This window comes from Triturus cristatus, chromosome 6 (assembly GCF_964204655.1).
Source record: "Triturus cristatus chromosome 6, aTriCri1.1, whole genome shotgun sequence".
Lineage (NCBI taxonomy): Eukaryota > Metazoa > Chordata > Amphibia > Caudata > Salamandridae > Triturus > Triturus cristatus.
Window position 1 is genome coordinate 961,994,262 of NC_140589.1, and position 22,056 is coordinate 962,016,317.

Consider the following 22,056-nt stretch of genomic DNA (forward strand, 5'->3'; position numbering starts at 1 on the left):
CTAATAAATAAACTAACAAATCCTTTCGTACCTAGAGAGGCTGTGATGGAATGGTAGAAAGTAGTGTGAACTGGAGGAGCCGGAGAAACAGCGTTGAAAAACGGGGAAAAAGAGTGCGGACATGGAGGTGGAGACAGACCTGTGGATGGCGCCCCCTAAGGGGAAAAGCTGCGTCCGAGAGTCCCTCGCATGGAGACATGAGGGGCCCACAGGAAGGCCCTCGCAGCTGCCGCCTCAGAGTTCGGCATCCCTAACGACCAACGGGCACTTCGAATTTTCAGAGTCCCTGCAGTCTAAGTGAAGGCAAGCCAAGAAAATAACAAGCACACCACTGCCTTTCTCCGAGGCGAAGCAGAAATGCCTCGGAGAAAGGCAGCGGCGATTTCGGATTCGGGGGCGTGTTCTCCTCTTGCCATTGGCTGGAGGAGATAATCAGAAAAGTATAAAAAAAACACGCCCCCGAATCCAAAAAGGATGGGGCCTGTTCGGAGTGACAAAGCCTCTTCTCCAATGGCTGGCCAGCATTCAAGAGGCCAGCCAATGGAGAAGAGGGGCGGGTTCAAGCCCCTCTTCTCCAAAACATTAAATCTCCGACTTCCGGTTCTGCCTTCGGCAGACAGGATGGTCCTCGACCTAAAAAGGAGACACCGGGCGAGAATGATTATTGAAATTAGCGGAGTCTTCAGATTTAAGTGTGCGATTCCTCTTAACACTTTCATGTTGTGAGCAGAGGTGGAACTAGAGCCAAATTTCGGGGGGGGGGGGGGGGGGGGGGGGGGGTCTAAGAAAACATTTGGGGGGGGGGGGGCTGGATCTTTAAGCAATATGCAGAGTGGAGCTGTAGGGGCTCTTTGAAGGGGTGAAACAACACCGAGGCCTCATTAACATGCAAATGGTCTTTTAAAGACCTGTGAACTGCTCGGGTGCGGCTGTGTGTGTGCCCGGGAAGGGAAGCGGTCTCATCCCGGGCTGCCACACACGACGGGGGGGGAGGGAGGGGCTGAAGCCCTTTGAGTCCAATGGGTGTTGCGCGCCTGCTTGTGAGTAAACTATTCCAGAGCTTGACTGGTATTTCTAACGACTCAAACCATTTATTTTCTAATATATGACTGCAAAGCAATTATTTCTTCACAGAAAAAGCGATTTCTTACCTGAACAAAGTGGCTGGGGGTTTCACTACACACTGTGTGGATCTGCCCGTTTACTATTGGAATAATTTTTGCTAGTGGAAGACCAACACTGGAAAAGCTACAGAGAAAAAACACAAAAATAACATGAAACCATTACTGCTTACAACATAAAAAAGATTTTCTGTTTTGTAACTTAGTGAAATCGAACAAGCTTTGTAACAGTGTATATTTCCGTTTTAAAAAAACTCAATGAAAGGGACATTCTCGTCATAATGCAAAACCTAAAGAATCACTTAAATTCACCACTTATGGTGTGTTGCCTCTGACACCATTCCTCTCATCACGGGTGACACCTCCAAGGCCATCTACAGCTCCCTCGAGGGACCAGGGATGCAGGGAGTGATTGAGCCCTGTGCCAAGTACCCGTGGCGAAGGCAGCGCACAGCAGTATTCAGGAGTATGTAATGTAATCTAAGGTGGATTAGTAGAGCGCTGCTGGTCACCCGTGAGGGTATTCAGGCGCTGGGAGTATGGGAACACGATGCAAAGCATGGCCATGGCATACGACGAAAACGCAAGCCTTTCGGCTGTGATTAATTGTTCAGGGAACAGGAGATGGATACAACGCGAGGCCCAAGGTGATGCCCTGTACAAGGCTGTGCGAAATGGGTTCTGGGGTACGGACTCTGCGCTCAGTTGCTCTGGATTCTGGGGACTAGTGGGCTGCCCACGTCCTGTTGTACACGGCTAGAGGCCTTGAACAATAGGTTGTCATTGTCGTAAGGAGCCAAAGTAGATCACTACAAATAGAAAAATGTATTGACAGTACATTTTTTAAAAGGGAGTGTAACCTATATCCTCTTTCATCGGAGCCCAGTGAAATCTACTTATGCTCAGTACATTATATTTACAATTCCTGGATTTTAGACGTGGTGCAGTTGATAGACGGCCGACCTCCCATGGCACTTAAGTGATGTCCCTAATAATGTCAATGGTTAGGTGATACAATAAGTTGGTTGCGCCACTCAACTCAGTGGAGCCCCCCGGGCTCCAATGCCCCTCAATTGGGTTTCAATAAAGTAATCATAAGATTACTTTATTTAAACCCAATTGAGGGGCATTGGAGCCCGGGGGACTCCACTCAGTTGAGTGGCGCAACCGACTTATTGTATCACATTACGCTCTTTGGTCAGAGAGCGATTCCCCGAGGACCCGACAACTATACAAACATTTGAACTTTCAAATAGCAGTGCGTCCAGCTAAATACCCCCAAATGGTTAGGTGATGCCACCAGTAATATCACTGATGTCATCTGTGATGTCATCTGTGATAGGCGAGGTAGGTACAGTGCACTTGGAGAATTAGTTCTATTTAGCTCTCTGTAACTGGTGGATTCACATTTTTTTTGAGGAGCATGAGCTTCAACTAACGATATTTAGTGTTTTTTTCATGGTACATACTTTCAGGTATGGATGAAGTCATGACTCCTATTTTACAAAGTAAACCACTTTATATTAATTGACGTTATGGACAAACATAAAAAGCATAAAATTAGCGAAATGTGCAGGTTACTATTATAGTCACCACCCCTACTCTAATACACCATGGTATCATGTGGTGGGGTGTGTGGCGGTGGGGGGAGGTGGATACAGGTTAATGAATACGATTCATCACTCAAAGGGAGCAAAGCAGTATCAATAAATCAATGTCCAGTCAAATACTTGTCTTTTTATTTTTAACTCTCCGCATTCAGAAAATATTACATGAATAAACAGCCACACATTTCCCCTCGAGGTCGGGGCTCTAGCATTTTACTGCCTATTCCTTTCCCAACCCCTCGTCATAACATTTATTTATTTATTTGAAAAGTTTTATATAGCGCTTCAAGACCCGGGGGTAGCAGAGCGCTTTACATGAGCATTAAGATTCCAGTCTGTACAGTAGATTCAGCTGGATCGAACAAAGTATACAGACATTGCACATTTAGCAAAAAACACTTCTTAAATAAGCAAAATAAACTAACAGATATGGCCAGGAGTAGAACGAAAATGTCACTGCAGACAATTAACACAGAAACAATAAAAAAGGCAAGGGAGCTAAAGGAGGGCAGTTTACCCAGGACAAGGCTTTCGTTTATGCAGTTAAATGGGATAGGGCTGATCAGATGTACGTTGACCGAAACATGCAGCACCACTCAAATTAGGAAAAGGGGAGAGGGAGAGATCGGGTCCGTTAAGTGAGGAAGAGAAGAAAAAAATCGAGTGAAATAGGGTGGAAAGGAGCAAACTAGAGGGGAAGGGAGCAACGAGTTTGGGGGAGCATTGGGGAGGAGCTAGAGGTAAGTGTTAAATGGATGGACGGTAGCATTAGAGTGGAGAAAAAAAAGTCAAGGAGAGAGAGAGAGGGGAGAGGAGTCAGACATAAAAAGACTGTCAGGGGGGAATGAATACCGGGGGATGAATAAAGGGCAGAATGCAGCGATTATGGACCCCAGAATTTGCAAAGAAGGTGGGATTTTAGGTCTTTTTTAAAGCTGTGGTACGAGGGGTTGCAGCGCAGGTCTCTGGGGAGGGCATTCCAGATGTTCGGGGCGTTTCCCGAGAAAGAACGGGATTGTGTAGAGCACCTATTTGATAGGGGGGGGGACGAGAAGAAGAGCATTAGAGATTCTCGTCTGCCGGGCGCAGCCCGCTTTTTCAAGTTTGTCGGAGAGATATAGTGGGGTTTGTTGATGGAGGGCTTTGTGTGTAATGCAAGCAGTCTTGTATGTTGATCTTCCCTCAACGGGTAGCCAGTTTAGGGCCTTGAGGGCTGGGGAGATGTGGTCGAAGCGCTTGCAGTCGGTGATTAGCCTGGCGGCGGAGTTAAGTACAGATCTGAGGGGAGCAAGGTGTGTTTTGGGGATTCCAGTGAGGATAGCATTACCATAGTCTATTTTGGAGAGGACTAGGGATTGGACAACCCATTTAAAGTCGTCAGAAGGAATGAAGGGTTTGAGGTTTTTTTAGATGACGGAGGGTGCAGAGAGCTCCTTTTGCCGCATTCTTAATGTGGTTGTTAAGAGTGAGTTTATTGTCGATAGTGAAGCCAAGAGATTTTGCTGATTTAGATAAGGAGAGCGAGCAGTTCAGGGCATTGAGGTCAGAGAGCCAGCCTTGAATAGGGAGCTTGTTGTTTTTGGGTGAGAAGAGAATGATTTCGGTTTTATTAGGGTTAAGTTTGAGGTGATTGAAGAAGAACCAGGATTGGATCACACTCAGGGCATTGTTAAGGTGAAGAATATCGAAGTGGGATTTGATCTTGTAGTACAGTTGGGTGTCGTCAGCGTAGAGATGGTAGTTCACTCCTGCTTGTTTCAGAATGAGGGCTAGACCGTTGATGCCAAAATGGGTTTTGAGTGAGTTAAGTAGCGAGTCGTGGTTAACTGTATCGAAGGCAGCGGAGAGGTCAAGGAGAGAATGAGAAGGCAGGACTCCCCATTGTCAAGGAACCGGTGAAGGTAGTCGACAATCTTGAGCATGGCTGTTTCCGTGCTGCATCCTTTTCTGAAACCGGATTGCAACGGGTCAAGTAGTTGGAAATTGTCGATGTGATTGTCGAGTTGTCGGAGAGCACATTTTTCCAGGACTTTAGATAGCAGTGGGAGGTTCGAAATGGGGCGAAAGTTGTTAGGGTCATTCGGGTCGGCTGATGGGTTTTTGAGGATGGGAGTGATTTGACCGAGCTGGAGAGAGCCAGGGACAGACCCCGTGGCAAAGGAGGAGTTAATGATTGAAGTCCAGTAAGGGGCGATGATGTGTTTGAGGTCCTGGACGAGGCTGGGGGAGAGGGGATCTTTGGAGTGCGAAGAAGGTTTAAGTTTGAGGACTTCCTGTTCAGCGACGGGATGGAAATTTTGCCAGAAGGCATTATTTTTCAGCTGTAAAATGGAGGGGAAGGAAACAGGAGAGGTAGAAACAGGACTATGTGTTGGGAGTGCTGGGATGAAGGTGCGGGGTCGACGTGGGCGAGAGGGCTGAAAAGATAACACCCGCAGGTAGAAGGGTAGGCGAGGCAGGGGTAGGGAGGAAAGATTGCTCGATTTTTGTGATTTTCTCAGAGAAGAAGTTGGCAATTTCTGCACATCTCTCAGAGGAGGCAATCAGCTCCGGGGGGGGGGGGGGGGGGGGGGGGGGGGGGTCAGAAGATGTTTGTTTTCTAACAATATTGAACAGTTCTCTGGGCCTATTTTTGGCGCGATCAAGCTGGGAACGAAAAAAACTAGCTTTTTCCTTGAAGATGTGTTTCTTGTATTTCGATCTTGCTGATCTGAGAAGTGCTAGGTGGTAGGGAGAGGGGTGTTGTCTCCATGTTCTTTCCGTTTGTCTAAGAGAGCGTCTTTCATTATTCAGATCAGAGTTGAACCAAGAGTTGGATAGGATGCTTCTTTGTTTTTTTAGTTTGGGAGGGGCTAAGTGATCCAGCACCTCATTGACTGTCTTGTTAAAATGCTCCGTGAGCTCGTTGGCATTGTGGGAGAGAGGGGTGAGCAGGAGTTGGGCTTGGAGTTCAGATTCAAGAACGTCTGAGGGAATTTGACTAAGGTTTCTGGACCATTTTAAGGGTTTGGAGATTTTTGTTGGTGGAGCGGGATTAGTTACGATCTTAAAAAGGATGAGGTGATGGTCCGACCAGTCAGTGGGAGTGATGCTGGAAAGGGATGCAAGGTCTCTGTCAGAAATGATAGCGTCAAGAGTTGCTACTTTGATGTGGGTTGGATGTTGACATAGTTGTTTGAGATCATTAATCTCTAGGAGGTTACTGAGGCGCATGACTATAGGATCCTCTAAATTGTTCCAATGGATGTTGAAGTCACCTAGGAAGAGATTTTTGGAGTTTGAAAGAGTGGATAGTGAGATGAAGTCGGACAATTCTTCGGCAAAGAGAAGCGGTTCGCCTGGCGGGTGGTAGATGTTGTGCAGTCGGATGGGGGGGCACCCTGTATCGAGAGTTCAGCACCAAGGTATTCAAAGGTTTGGTGGTCAGAGTCTTTTAGAAGGGAGAGATTAAGGACGTTTTTATATATTATGGCTAGACCGCCACCGTTCTTTACGGGTCTATCTTTTCTGAGGATAGAGAAGCCGGGTGGTATGATTAGGTCCAGAAAAGCCGTCGAATGGTCCTTGAACCAGGTTTCTGTCAGGAGTTATTCCCTATTCACTGGTGGCTGCATTCAGGGAATGCGCACTAGTAAGCCTTAATTTAAGAGTCCTCTCCGACTCTTAGAAAATAGTCATCAGTGTCTCGGCTCCGCAGTGCTTTTAGCAGCAAGTGCTCCTTGGCCCTACAGGCCTGCAACCTATCTTACTCACTTCAGCAGCGACTCAGCGAGTGCCCCATGCACGGGCACTCGCAGGCCTAGTCCTATTGGGAGAGCTGGCTGCACACGGGAGGCGCGGCAGCATCTGACAGGCACAGGATCTCCGTTGAGCTTACGCGGTCTGCTCCATCAGTAATCAGAGGTGCTCCCCCTGCATGTTAAGTTCTGCACTCTACAACGGGGAGAGGGGGTTGGATTCCGATGCTCCCTGTCAATATGCCAGTGATGTGGCGACGCGCCTATGGTGTCTTTCCCAGTTTACGGGGCAACTTGGGGGCAATCCTATACTACCTTATGACCTATGGGTCACACAACTTCACAGATTTTGGGCTGTGGCCTGTTCCTCCACAGCACCCTTGATAACAGCAGCCCCATCTGGTATACGGGATTGCCGCAATACTACCAACCTAGGAGCTGGCCCTAATCGCACAATAGTCCATTAAACGGCGGCCCCATCTAACATACAGGGTCGACTGGCATACTAGATTACAGCAACAAGGAGGTACAAGTTTTCCTTCTTCCTGCTATCTTCACGGCAGCCCTCTCCTGGCATAAGGGGATCACCGACTTGAATCTGCACATTGTCAATGACCAGATCGATGCACCAGCTGTCTCTTCACAGCGGGAGTCCACTCAACAGGGCTCCCCAGTGGACCATGCCCCTGCAACACTCTCCTCTTCCTCACAAGGCACACTGGTCTTGGCTAGCAGGTAGGCACTTGGGCTCCAGAGCCGGTGGTCTTGGCTTACCTGGATAATAACCCTCAACTAGCAGGGAGACTAGCAGCCTTGGCCTCCAGTCCTAGTCACAGGTAGAAGTCTTGCAGAGCTTCCGCTCCTTACAAAGCCCACTTGGCTGTTCGGCAGATGATAATTTGTAGGGTCTCAACCTCTACTTCGTATTGTTCATTTCCAGACACCAAATGTGATACAGGGTCTGCATGTTTGAAGGTTTTTGTTGGGGTTCTGCTTCTTTTGAAGTACATTCTTCCTCTCTCCCTGAAAAGCTGTCTGTCACAGCAGGAAAGACTTTGAAAGCTGATAGTCCCACAACACAGGCCATGGGAGTGACTAGAGTTCACACCTATTTGTCAGCCACAGTGATCATCAAAAGGTAATCCCCGGGTACCCAGGCCTACTTTTTATGATTCCCTGATCAGCTCCACCTCCTTCCCAAGATGTGTCCAGGCCCCTTCCTTGAGATCTCTCACTGAATCAAAGAACACCCTTTGAAGTGTACAGTGGAAGTCTCTGTGTCTCTTCTCCAGTATGTCACACCCAGCTCACAAAAAATACTCAAATCTGTCTGGGAGATTCCTCTACCTCCTCATGTCTTCACCAGGCAGGCCTGGGCTTTCCAAAAATGGAACCCTGGGTCATCCATGTAATGTGCCATTACTGGTACAGTTACACACAGTGTAAGCACATAACACCCACTTTGTCTGGTACTGTTACCTCCATGTACTGTGCCACCCCAGGCACACATGCATTCAGCACACAATCACTCGGTTTTCACTGCTCACTACTGTAGCCTTTCTGTAATGTTCCATGGTGTGACACCTGACACCTGCAAGCACACACACTGCCATCACACACACATTCACAATGTGTACTCTGCACAACACTACATCTCACAAGGTACACATACAGTCACAGCATGCACTCACCATGTCCGCACCGTACAGCACTATATATCTCAAGTAATTTTCTCCTTGCAGGAATACATATACCCAGTACATGCACAGCACTGCTCTATCCCTTTATGGTACCCTTCCAGGCACATATACAACCAGTACAGAGTCAACACTCCTGCACTGCGCAGTACTTTACAACTAACTGATATTGGCCAAAAGATGAGTTCCATACAGCAGCAGAACTTTAGCAAGGCGAGTTAGCCTGTAGGCTTCACTCCAGAGACATGTGAAAACAGACTTGTTCACTCCTACTGATCACTACACAGTATGCAGTCACTACCGGGCTCGTGCTGCTTAACTCCCGGGGAAGGAAGAAGCCTTTCACCACTATAAGGGTAGCGCTCTGGGAGCCACTCCCGGCCCAACAAGACTGCAATCCGTTAGGCAGGCCTATGTCATAGTGTGCACATATGACACATGTTTGCCTATGACAACCAAAAGAAGCCTTAGGGATCTAGACAACAGTACAGTTGGGCACACGGGAAGGGGGTACACCTACATTAACAGGTAGAGGATTTTTCTGCCACAACACACCCATAATCCATGCTGGTTTTAGTTGATATTTTACCGTAGACGCATTATTGTTTCAGTGGTAATCATCAACATTTCTGGCTAATTTCAAAGCCTTTTATTTTTTATTTTCTTCTTAATAATATTGGCCCTTATCATAAGCTTTTTAAATGATACAGTTTTGTATATATATCTATGTTTCTACATTTACATTTACATTTACATTTTACCTGCAGTAACAATATTTCTGGTGTATACTCCATTTACTTACAGATTCCTTACCTCTAGAGCTATTCCAAGATGTCAGACTGGATCTAGAAAACTTCAAATCCGTAATGCTGTCAGTAGAGGCTGCTGGACTCAGCCGGCACCAGAAGTGACGCCCAGCGACGTCTCAGAGGCCATAAAGTGACCACCCCAGCGCATCAACATCAGTTTCTCTCCGTTCTTTCCAAGCTTTCAAGGGAGGAGGGAGTTATAATCATGGGAGATTGCAGTTCCAACAGATTCACAAGATGGCATCTTATTAACTTTCCCTATGAATAATCCATCAAAACGGGGAGGCGGGTGAGACAGCAAGAAATCTGCAGTTAGAGTATCCACCAGAAAGAGCTTTATCACAGGTAAGAAACTTTTTTCTCTGATGGATAATACTACCTGCAGATTCCTAACCTGTAGAGCAGATTTCACAGCAATATCCTGAACAGGAGGAGGGTTGATGGAGGATTCAGGCCAGAAAATACTGCAAGACGGATCTAGCCAAGTATCTGTTCCTGCGCATTTCTGCATCATGGCAGTAATGCTTCCGAAAGGTGTGCAAGGAAGCCCACGTCACCACCTTACAGATTTCTGCAGCAGACACACCCTGGGCCAATGCATAAGTGGTGGACTTAGCCCTGGTGGAATGGGTCCGGATTCCTTCAAGTGCCTACTTCTTGGCGAGGGCACAGCAGATCTTAATGAGGAGGATGATCCAACAGGATTGAGTCCTCTCTGAACCGCCTTCCCCTTCTTGGCTTCACAAAAGTCCACAAAGAGTTGGTTGCCTGACTGATATTCCTTGGTGCAATCCAGGTAGTAATAACCTCCTGCCTAGGATCCAACTGACGCAGCCATTCCTCCTCCTTCGTAGGATAAGGTGGGGCGTAGACGGTTGGAAGGGTATGGACTGGGCAAGGTGAAAAGGAGTGATCACCTTGGGAAGGAAAGCAGCCCTGGTTCGCAACACCAACTTGTCTGGAAAGAAGGTAGTGAACAGGGGACGGTAAGTAAGAGCCTGCAACTCTCTGACCCATCTAACAGACGTGATGGCAACCAAAAATACTGTCTTGAAGGTCAAGATTCTAGGAATAAACTGTGTAGAGCTCAAATGGAGTCCCCATCAAAAACATAAGAACCAAATTAAAGTCCTACTGAGAAACTACAAATGGAGTGGTAGGAAAAAGATTAGTTATGCCCTTAAGAAAATGCATGAAAAATTGAGACTTAAACAGGGATGACTGATCGGCAGACAGTAAAGCAGAAAATGCAGCTAAATAGCCCTTCAAAGTACCAATAGCACATCCCCTTTGAGCTAAAGTGCGAACTGCAGCACTTGGGATAGTTTGCCCAACAAGGGATTCACACCAGTGTCCGCATACCATACAACAAAATTGCCCCATCTGCTGGAGTATGTACAGTATCCATTGTCTGCGGAGGCACCACTGTTGGGCCTCCAGGTGCCAATGTGTGTGCATGACAAGGAGAATACAGAAAGCCAGCAGACTTAGGAATCGCAAGACTTTCAGGACTAGAAAAAACAAATTACCTACCTGTACATTGAGGTTCTCCAATATTAAAATCTTTCATACATTCACATGCTTGAATCTTCCCCATCATCAGGGTGGGAGTACCACGGTATTTAAAACTCCCAGTACCATGTAAGTACATTAACAGACAAAGAAAGAAATTGACATTGTTAACCAACTCACATTGTTTTAATAGACCCAAACTGCAGCCAATCAGATAAAAGACCCTGAACCACTCTTCCCCTGCATACCTTAGGATTTCGAGCGGAGTGTAAACGGGAATAAGATATATCAATGAGGTATAGGAGTGGTGAGCCAAACAGGGAGGTGGGCCAGTTGCATGTTAATCTAGGAAAGATAGTAATGGAAAACCACAGTGTACAGTTAAGTAACTTGTTTTTTCTCCAGTATTGAATCTTTTATAGATTCACATGCTTGACTCGGAATAAACACAAGATGATGGTCAAAGTGCTGAAACGTTTCAACCACTCACCCCCAGTCAAAAGATATGGATTGAATCCATTCTTCTTTTGCTCACTATGACACCCCAGACTGGACACAGCCATATGTAAATCAGTATTGACACTGCTCCCCATGAGAATAGTCCAGCCCAAACTGCCAGGCCAGGTCCTCCCTGGACCGGAAACAAGCATCCTGGAACCAGTTTCAGGATACCACCCCTCATCAGTCCGCCTAGCTTGCATCCAGTGGCATAGCTAGCAGAAAGAAAATAATAAATGGTGGTGGGTTAGGCAACACCACTTTCAAAAGAAGAACAAAGGAAGAAAACACGGACCACTGGAAAATCGAAATACTAGAAAACAATTGAGACACAAGGAATAAGAACACATCATCACCAATATGTTGCAATGAAAGATCGAAAAGTGATCTGTCCCTTATTGAAAGCTATGATGTAATACTGGCTGCCTAACAGCGGCATCTGCTTTCCATTTTGAGTCCATGTGCATTCGACTAGGTTGTTGCTCTGCAAATGTCTGCAGCAAACAAGGCCATGGATAAAGCCATTTTTCTAGTCGACTGTGCAGCGACGTTCGTCTACAGCAGTCTTTCTGCTTTGTCGTGGCAAAAGGCAATTGCTGCCAACACTCAAAAGGCTATGCTGCTTCTTGAAATTTCGCAACCCTTCCTGGGTGGACCAAAAAAGATAAGATGGTCTGATTTCCTCAAAGCTTTTGTTATGTGAACACTGAATCTCAAGCAACGTTTGACATCTAGAAAACGGTGAGCCCTCTCCGCAGAAGAGGACGAGTTTCTTAAAATATGTCGATAAAACAATAGGTTCATTCATGTGAAAAGAAGTTGGGGTCTTCAAGATGAACCTTGGATTGGTTCTTAACACTCTATCCTCTCTGAATTGTAAGAAAGGTTCAGTAACTATAAAAGCAGCTTGAATTTCGCTGACCCTCCTGGCTGATGTGTGGCCAATAGAAGGGCTGCTTCCCATGAGACATATTTTATATCTGCTTTAGGGATCGGTTCAAATGGAGCTTTCATGAATTGGGGAAGAACTGTATTCGGCTGCCAGAATTTTGCAGGAGGTTTTACTGCTGGAAAAGCATGAATAAACCTTTCATGAATTCTTTAACAAGTCTAGTAGACCACAGAGAGATTTCACCTGTTTTCCTCTGGAATCTCGAAATTGCTTCTAAATGCACCCTTACTGAAGAGTACGCCAGGTCTGATTTTGCCAGGTGTAGGAGATATGGCATGGAGAAGAGCGAAAAGGGTGCTGATAATTTTTGCTACACCATTAGCTGAATCTTTCCCATTTTGCCACGCAAGAGTTATTAGTGGAAAGAGCACGTGACTGTTCAAGAATAGATTTGCATTCCATTGGGATATTCCATGATCCAAACTCATTGTCGTGAAGTGCCATGTCGACAAATTGAGAGATTTTATATGAGGATGCAATATCTGACCGTTTTTAATCGAAATGAGTTTCTCAATCGGCTGAAACTGTTTGCATGGACACACAGATAGGAGGAATAGCTCTGTTTGCCAATATTGTTTCAGCCACGCCGGGGCTAATGAGACAGCATGGTTCCCGCTTCATCGTGCGACTGTGAGGAAAAGGTGGAAACGCATAGGTTAAAATTCCTGTACATTGTATGTGAAGTGCTTTCCCTCAAGACCCTTTTTGAGGAAACCTGCTTGCAAAAACGTTTGCACCTCCTGTTGAGGAGAGTTGCAAAGAAATCCAGATTTGGGGTACTCCTTTGTTTGAAGATCTCAGACAAATGTTTTGGTTCCATTTTCCATTTGTGGCACTGACTTGTTCTGCTTAAAGAGTCTGACCATTCATTGTCTATCCTTGGGAAATGTTCGAATAGCAGAGAGATGTTGTGCATAAGTAACCATTTCTATATTTGCGGGTCTTGAGAGGAGAGTCTTTTCAAATGTGTTCCTCCTCTTTTAGCAAGATAGAACATAGCCGTGATATTGTCCTTTCTCATCAGGACAGAGGAATTACGAATTCTGGATAGAAATGATTGTAGGCCCAGGAACACAGCCTTTAGTTCTAGAAGACTGATGTGCATTTGCGCTTCTTGTAAGTACCATTTTGGGTGAATTCCATGCTCTTTAAGATGAGCTCTCCAACATTCTGAGCAATTGTCCGTTGGCATTACAAAGCATATTGTGCTGCTACAAAAGAGAGCTGGCGAGAGAATGTCGTTCCTTCCCCACCACAACAATGTTTGCTTCATCGTAGGGATGATGTCGATTATATTGTCGTATTAACCGTGAATCTGTATCCATTGTGCATCCAATTGTTCCTGCAATGGTGTTATTTGCAGACAACAATTTGGAATTAAGGGAATGCACGAAGATAGCATTCCCAACATTGACTTGAACATTCTCACTAAAGTGAACTTTCTTCTTGGAAGGGAAGAGGTACTTTCCATTATTCTCTGAACTCTCTCAGCCGTCGGCTAAGCTTTGGCAACCGTTGTGTCCAGAATGGCTCCCAGAAACATCAACGATTGGGATGATATCAGGAATGATTTTTCTTTGTTCAATATTAGCCTGAGAGACTTGAACAGCTGCAATGGGGAGACCTTGCGTGGTGACGTCCACGCAGAACACCGTTGAAGCCCCTTCAGATAAGAGAGCAGCAATTTTCTGCCCGTATACGACGAATAAGAGGTGAGCTTTTTTTGTACTGTTATGGCCCCCGATGTTGGTCTTGACGCCGGAGTCTTAAAAGCTGCTTTTGATGGGATGGCTTTCGACGAGGTGGTCGTTGTCACTGATTTAGTCAGCGCAGCTACTGTCGTCCGGGTTGTTGGAGTTACCGCCGTCACTGTAGTGACTTGAAGCGAAAGAGAGCGTACTGTCGACGAAGTTCTCGACGCAGCTTTCGTCCACAACAGGTCTGTTGACAAAGACTCCTTTTAAGGAGTGGCAGACACAGAAGATGAGGCAAAAGATCTTTTCTGAGAGGAACTTGAAGAGAAGTTCTTAATGACCGGTTTCACAGACCCAGTGGTTTTATTATTTGCTTTGAGGTCTTCATCACGAGGTAGATCCTTCTTTTTTGCGTTTACGCTCAGAAGGAGAGCAACGCGGACGCTCACCTCATCAGAACCCGATTCTCAACAGGACTTCTTCTTTTGGAGCCAAATGAGTAGTCTGGCTTCCCTGCCCTTTAATGTCTTGGCAGAAAAGGTTCTGCAATGTCTACAATCCTTAGGCTTGTGATGCGGGTTTATACAAAATAGACACTCTTTATGGGGATCTTCAGAGAAACGTATTGGTTTCCACAAGACTTGCAGGGCCTGAAAAGCCTCTTCTTAGATCCCTTTGACATGATGTAAAATACTGAAGAAAACAGTACCTGAGAGCTGTAGCACTCCAATGTTTCCTTTTCAAGAGAAGGCAAGGTCAAAAGTTGACAAATCTGAAAATACTGAGCAGAGCTCAGAGAGACTCCCTCACACATGACATGAGGTTAGAAATCTGAGGTATGGTGGCTCTGCAAGGGAATAGTGGTTCAGGATCTTTTTTTCTGATTGGCTTAAGTTTGGATCAATTAAAACAATATGAATTGCTTAACAATGTCAATTGCATTCTCTGTCTGTTAATGTACTTACATGGTACTCCTGGTTTTAAATACCAGGACAATGGGGAAGATTCAAGCATGTGAATCTTCAAAAAGTTCAATACTGGAGAACTCTTGCACCAATCATCTCCTAGACATCTATGATCCTCTCTAGAGGAGGAAAGGTGCAGAGAAGGGTAGTGCCCAGTACCAACCCTGTGAACTAGAGCCATTCGGATGGCCACAAGTTAGATTAGGGCTGGCTGAACGAAAAGCCCAGGTTGGACATATAGGTCGTCATCGACCATAGGTGGTGCAACACAATCTCTGGCAAGTCAGCTTTGAGGAGCCAGTACTCCAGGTACGGGAAAATCGACACACCCGACCATATGAGATGGGCTGCAACTACTGCCTTCATCTTGGTGAAGACATGAGTGCGGATGTTAACCTAAAGACTAGTACTGCAAATTGGTAGCGTGTAGAACACCCCACAAATTGCAAGTACTTCCGATGGGACCGCAGAATAGGGATGTCGAAGTACGCATCATGCAAGTCCAATGACACCATCCAGTCTCCATGTTCCAACACAGTAGAACTTGAGCTAGAATCAGCATTTTGAACTTCTGTTTGAGGAAGAATTTCAGGTTCCAGAGATCTAGAATATTGTGCAGGGCACCGTCCTTCTTGGGCATCGGGAAGTAACATGCGTAACAACCTTGGCCTATTTCCCTGACTGATACTAACTCCACTGCCCCTTTTAAAAGGAAAGCTGCCACTTCCTGCTGCATAATGGCCAAATGGTCGAGAGGTGGGATGGAAGGTGGAACCTGAAAGAAGCGAAGGGTGTAGCCTGTTTCTATAATATGAAGGACCCACTGGTCCGAAATAATGGCCTTCCAGGTTGAAAGAAAATGGGGCACCGCCCTCATACAGCCTGTGTGGGGTTGGAGAAAAAAAACTAGGCCTGTTTTCCTGGAGGCGCATTGGAGGAGAAAGAGGAGGGTTGTAAGATTAATTCATCTTCTTGCCCTCTGGAACACACCCTATACTGACGAACGAGGGGTTTAGGTTGCTGCTGGAACTGTTGATATTTCCTGAAACGCAAAGAGGAACCTCTTCCAAAGTCACAAAAGCAGCAAAAGGACTGATCGCGGTGGGAGCTGAAGGCCCAGTGGACGTGCTGTGGCTCTTGATATTTTGACTCTCTCCTGATCTGAATCCCTCTTATCACTCTTAAGTTGGACTGGATGTCAGAAGAGATGTTTGAGCCCAGAGTCAAGCATGGCAACTAATGGAGATGGAGGTCCTCAAGGCCCAATCAACGGAATCAAGACCTGACTTAATAATGTGGCGAGAAGCATTCTGTCCATTGGCAGTCACCTCCTGAAAATGGTCCTTCATGACTGTAGGTATGTGCAACAGCAACGTTTGGACCGTGCCCCACAACGCATTGGTATACCGGGCAAGAAGGCATACTTTCCTCTATTACTTTTACCCATTCATGCAACACCAACTCAAATCATATCTGCAACATTGCATCTTGAAGAAGTTGCAAGGTAATATGCCTGATGTTATATTAAAATAGACATTTAGACATTAAACAGTAGTGACCAAAAGTGCGATCTGTGGTATTGAAAGGAATTGGACGACTGAATAAAACAACGACCAAGGAATGTCAGTAGCAGGCTGATGGAAAAAATAATTCATAACATGAGAGAGAATACATAAACATTAATGCATGGTTCATGAACAGAGTGTCAGCTATAGTGCTCAAATGGAAAAAATATGTAGCCAGGCACTTTATAATTATACAAATATATACAAAATGTATTAAGAACATAGTCCTCCAAGAAGCATTTACCTATTCACGCAGCTTTTCTGACTGAAGTCCTGTTCAGTTGGTCTGAAAAACTCGGCCACGTTGTCTAGAAGGCAACTGAATCCTCTGTTTATACAAGTATTCAAAACCATGCTGAAATCTGGACTGTAGAAAAAGGGAGGTTCAGCTACATATTTTCAGTTGAAATGTACTGAATTTGCAAGCAACATGTATACAAATAGCTAAAGCGAAGTGAAGAATAACCTGTAATCTTCAACTAAACCTATTTTTCCTCTTTGCATTTCATACAGTATGATGGTGAGTACATGCAAGAGGTAGACTTTTCCATTTAAAGCTAACCCCCCCAAAACAAACATTTAGTCGCCTCTTGTGACTCAATTACATTTGTACAGAATCCCAGAGCCAGAGTGTCAATTTTCCATAGAAAACCAACTGATGTTTTCATGATCTTCTGAAAGGCGTAAAAATGGGCTTTGTCACCCAGCTCTTGAGGTTGGGTAAAATCAGAGGGAGAACGTTAGGCTGTGTAAATCATGGAGCGTGCTGTTTTTAAAGGAGATGCTCTCAGTGGTCTGCATTTCTTCTTCGCTTTGCAATTTGAGAGCATCTGAGCTTTCCTACTCTTTGCAGCTCCCTATCAGCAAGTGCTTAAAACAAGAAGCTTTTTATCGGTTATAAAATATGATTATGTTCTAATGACAATTATGACTTTCCAAGCAGTTAGCCTTTCTTAATTAGACTCCCATCCTAATGCAACCCCATACAGTGCAGCCCCGGCAATTAAGATCCTGAAAAGATGTTTAATCTTTGTTAGTCAATTGCCCAGGATGCATGGGACAGTCGGTGGAAACGCGTTGTCTACATGCCATTCTGCAGTACTAAAATACAGCAGATGGGAGTTTTGCAGTAAATGCTAGAAGGAGAACATCTGAACATGAGTAAAGGGTGGGCATAGACAGAGAGGCAGGAGAGAAGCAGAGAAAAGGTGGAATACATAGAGAGAGAGAGATAGAGAGAGAGAGAGAGAGAGAGAGAGAGAGAGAGAGAGATGGAGAGAAGGTGACAGATTAGGAGACAACAGGGGAAATGAAGTTGAACACCATGGAAGACCGTCTACTGACCCAAAATACCTAGTTGAACTAGTGATATAAGAAAAAGAGAGGCTGGTAGTCTAGGAGACCATTTGAAGAGTACACACTCTTGTAAGATGTTAGCATATCTTAACAAGAGTAGGATATGAGAGACAACTACTTTAGTTTTGTGTGGAACGTGGAAGCTGCAGGAGGGATTACATATTTGTGTGCAGGGAATATGGTTTGTAGTGGGAAAAATTAACAGCAGATACATTTTTTGCCATTGTTCATGGAGATGCTAAAGAGATTGGGTCCATTTGTTTCTTTGCCAGGTCAGAGAAGAGGGGCTTCATGAGACATCTGGTACTGTATTGTTGGGGATGCACCAGCTCTGTAGAGACCAGGGATTGTGAGGTGCAACGGCAGCTTCTGACAAAAATGTGTTGGGGACACTTAGTGTTACTGGCCCTTTATTTGCTCTATCTCGGAGGCACAGTAGGTTATGTGGCGTCAATAGCATTGGGTGAACACGTTCGGTGCAAGTTGGGCTAGAACAATATCCTTTTCAGGGCTGACTTCAAGTATTTCTGGAGACAAATTCAGAGTCCATATATCCATAATTTGAAGAGCCAGAAGGAAAGTTTGATGTCGCTAAAAGTAACCTCATTTCAGGCAAACTAACCAGCACTTTGTGGGTTTGATGAGCACTGAAGCAATAAATGTGAGAACAAGTAGCAAACTCATTAATTAAAGCAGATGTCGGTCAGAGGGACAGTTGTGGAAATGTGCCTTTTAATGGGCACACAGGTGCAGGGGTCACCCTTCTCTGTCCACGGGTCCGTAGACCAACAAAATAGAGATTGGCACTGAAGCTGGAATTCAAATTACAAGTTTATTAATCACTCATGAGTGGGACTATATCCACACAGCACTCTCAAGTGCTACCTGAGGTAGTACACTGAATACACAGACCATGGTGCTTATATAGAGAGTTTGTTGCAGAGTAAGCATGTGGTTACAAATAGAAGGTACAAGCCTACACAGGAATAGTTGCAGCCAGACATGGGCAGATGGGTAATCACTTAGTCAGCAAAGTGGGAGGGAGAACTAAACTGCTTACAACAGCACAAATGATTGACAGTTACATCATTAACCAGGTGCATTTTAGCAGCTACAGGCCTTTTCTCAGCACATACATTGCTTTGGCTCAGTACAGAAGGAGTTAACTAAAGCTGATGACACAAGCAGAATAGAAGAGCTAGCAACAGTGAAGACAGGAAGAATTACATAGCTAACAAAATGGATGCCACAACCAAGATGGCTTCAGCTTATGCTAACGGAAATTATTTCAGATTTCCAAACAGTGTTTGAATCACAGGACTGTGGAATGTGTGTGTGGTGGATCAGTGGTAGGAATTTAAATGTGTAGCTAAACTCCCCACTGGATGTATTTGAGTATTGCATTTTGCAAGTGCTGGTCATACCTTTCCAACATGTCGCGGGTTTCATTTATCAGTTTTATTGTAGTAAAGTCTTTTTCCGTTAGTCCACATGCCTATAAAACAAAAGGTATGCCAGGTGATTAGTACATATTCACAATGCAAATAAATACTTTGCGGTTTTCATATATAAAGACCACTGAGCTTGGGTGTTTCCTAGACTAAAGAAGTCACAGCTTTATAATGCCTATGGACTCGGCACAGCTGGGATAGACTGGGCAGTGCAGTAATGTTAACTACCAGCCTTAGAGAAAACCAACTACTCTCAGAAATAAGACAGCAATTACAATTTAACAAACAATGGAAATTATTTATGGGGACATAGATTTTACAATTTAGCATTCTGAAAGAGTTCAGTTTTTACTGGTCACATGCTAAAAGGAGGTAAAAAATACCAGGGAAAGAGGAGATTACATTTACACCACTCTCCCCAAATAGGTCTTATTTCTAGATTTTGAACTTTAACAAACAGCTGCGTGACTGCATAGTACAGCTGAGTCCCAAATAATTTTACATTTACATAGTGAACTGACGCGCGTTGCCTTTGCCCGAACTTTGTTGTGGGGGCTCCAAGCCCCAGAGTGCTCCGCTCCCAGGAGAGAGGTGCCAGCAGTATCCCAGCGCTTAAAACGCGCCAACGGTGACCGCGGGACGCGCCTTGCCTTTGCCTGAACTTTGTTGTGGGGACTCCAAGCCCCAGAGTGCTCCGCTCCCAGGAGGGAGGTGCCAGCAGTATCCCAGCGCTTAAAACGTGCCAACGGTGACCGCGGCGCGGGACGCGCCTTGCCTTTGCCCAAACTTTGTTGTGGGGACTCCAAGCCCCAGAGTGCTCCGCTCCCAGGAGGGAGGTGCCAGCAGTATCCCAGCACTTAAAACGCGCCAACGGTGACCGCGGCGTGGGACGTGCGCAGGCCACGCCCGGGTGAAGCCCGGGCCAAGGGCGTGCCCGTCCTTGCCCGTCAGAGGCCGAAGGAGGCCGGGCTGGGCAATCCCTCTGTCACCTGATTTACGAGCATTGTTCTGTAAGTACTGTTGTTTTACCCTGGTCCAGGCATACAGCTAAACCACTTCTGCTGTCAATTGTGACTTTGTATATACCCCGTGGAACAGTGGACAGTGGACTAACTATAATGGGAAAGAGGAAGCTAACTGAGGGTGGGGGCCCACTCCTAAGCAAAAGAGGGAGAAAATCTAAAAAAGTTTCCCACGCCGCCAGCAACTGTGTCCTAACAAGGATTGAGGGCATCGTGAATGAATGTGAGGACATCTTGGGTACCAGTATTGACTCTTTTTCAGATGCTGATGGGAACCGGCCTGTGGAAGTGTCAGTATTGGCTCATCCACATGACAGAGTTTTCCCAGCAATGTTTGATAAAAAACCACCTAAAAATTCTGCCACTTATGAGACACATAGTCTTGTGGAGGGCATTTCTGGGCCTCCATCCCCACAAAAAAGGTAGTTCCAAGTGTCTCTACAAAAGCTTCTAGTGAATACATGTCTGTCCAACTACCCTGTTCAAATAGGTATGCTGTTTTAGATCCCTGTGTAGAGAATAGTTTAACTTCCACCCCTAGCAAAGCAGGGACGGCTAAGCCCCCAGCCAGTCCATCGCCATGCAGTCTATGTGGCCCTCAGAATGACGCCCTCCGACAGAGTGGAACTTCTTGAAAGGGAATTGGCTTTGTTAAGGGAGAAGGTGGATTTGCTTGGGAATAGGCCTTTCGGCTCAGTCCTCCCCCCACACCCCCCCCCATACCGACTAGCACAAGCCTAAGCCGGGAATTGAGGGGAAAGAGCTCTGAGGAGGTTGGGCGTGGACAAGCGCTAGGTAAAGTGCCCCAAGCCTGGTTTCCCTCTGTTACTCCTATCCCCCACAGGCAATCTAACTCACATCCTGACGTGGGTCTTGGAATGGGCAGTAGAAGTAGTGTACCAGACCGGTCCCTTCTTGGAGCCAAACTACTCAGTACTGCTATGATCAGGGAAGAGCAATCCGTTCGGCCTTATTTGGGGCCCATTAGGGGCAATACACCCACAAGGGGCCCCATTTCTACAATTTATATGACCAAGGTCCCTAAGCTTACGAGCCCTCACAGCTACGAAAGCCAAGAATCGCTACACAACAAAGTAATTCACTGGACAAGACACGTGAGGGGATGCAGGTCGGTTATAAGGGAGGATGTGGCAAAAGTAACAAGGATTAAAAAAGTTGGCTCAAGGACAGATTGCAATGAGATTAAGGTATTTAACGCTGAAATTGCCGAGAATCTGGTGGCACTCGAATTTCGTACCTCTCCGCCAGGAATTTCGGGAATTCAATTTCGTAATTTTCCACTATGGTCACAAGATGAGGAAGGAATAGAGACCGGTCTAAGTAGAGTAGATTGACTGGACAACACTCCATTTTCTGCCCCCGGTGACAATAAGAAGATGGGGAGAAAAGAGGATATAGCCTCCTGCCCAAACCTTAGGGGGGGAAGAGCAAGCGGAGCGGGGGAGCTTACTGGTTGACTATAACAGTCATTCCAGCGCGGGAGGTATTGGAACTGTGGCCAATTTCCAAGGGTCACTAAGGTTCCTTTCTTGGAATATTGCCGGCCTATATAAAAAACTGCTGCTCCCAGAGTGGAACACATTTATAGATGGCCAAGATATCTGCTTGTTTCAAGAAACTTGGAGTCTGGTACCCCTCAACAAGCCCGGGTTCACCACCTATTTTATCCCAGCCTCCAGATCAGGGAAAGGCCGACCAGCGGGGGGGCTTCATATCTGGTTACACATCTCTCTAAACTGGTCTACAGCCATCCACACTACCCCCTCAAACGATATTCTACATTTGTCGGTGAAAGGCCCTAAAAAAGGTTTCAATTTGGAAATATTCAACGTATATGCTAGAGGGTCACCCGGGGCACAACTCTCATCAACCATAGCAATTCTAGAGAGAGAGTTGTCCAACATTAACCCCAACTCAGTTGCCATAGTGGCTGGGGATTTTAATTGTACTTACGAACCTCTTTGTACTGTGGATGTTCTGGGCACTGGTGAGCAGGACACTAAATTCGCTATCCCCCCCCTTAGTCTAACCCCAATCAAGAAGTGGACT

At 45.7% G+C, this 22,056-nt stretch overlaps 1 protein-coding gene across 2 annotated transcripts in view; it reads right to left on the reverse strand.

Moving 5' to 3' along the window:
• PEX3 (peroxisomal biogenesis factor 3) overlaps positions 1 to 22,056 on the reverse strand; it is a 330,616-nt gene that overhangs the window by 34,707 nt on the left and 273,853 nt on the right. For both annotated transcript variants that reach the window (XM_085611666.1, XM_085611667.1), the window contains exons 9-11: positions 18,938 to 19,008; positions 16,402 to 16,524; positions 1,152 to 1,248 (exon numbers count right to left, since the gene is read on the reverse strand). In XM_085611666.1, the coding sequence (XP_085467792.1) occupies positions 1,152 to 1,248; positions 16,402 to 16,524; positions 18,938 to 19,008 (291 nt within the window). The remainder of the gene's footprint in view (positions 1 to 1,151; positions 1,249 to 16,401; positions 16,525 to 18,937; positions 19,009 to 22,056) is intronic.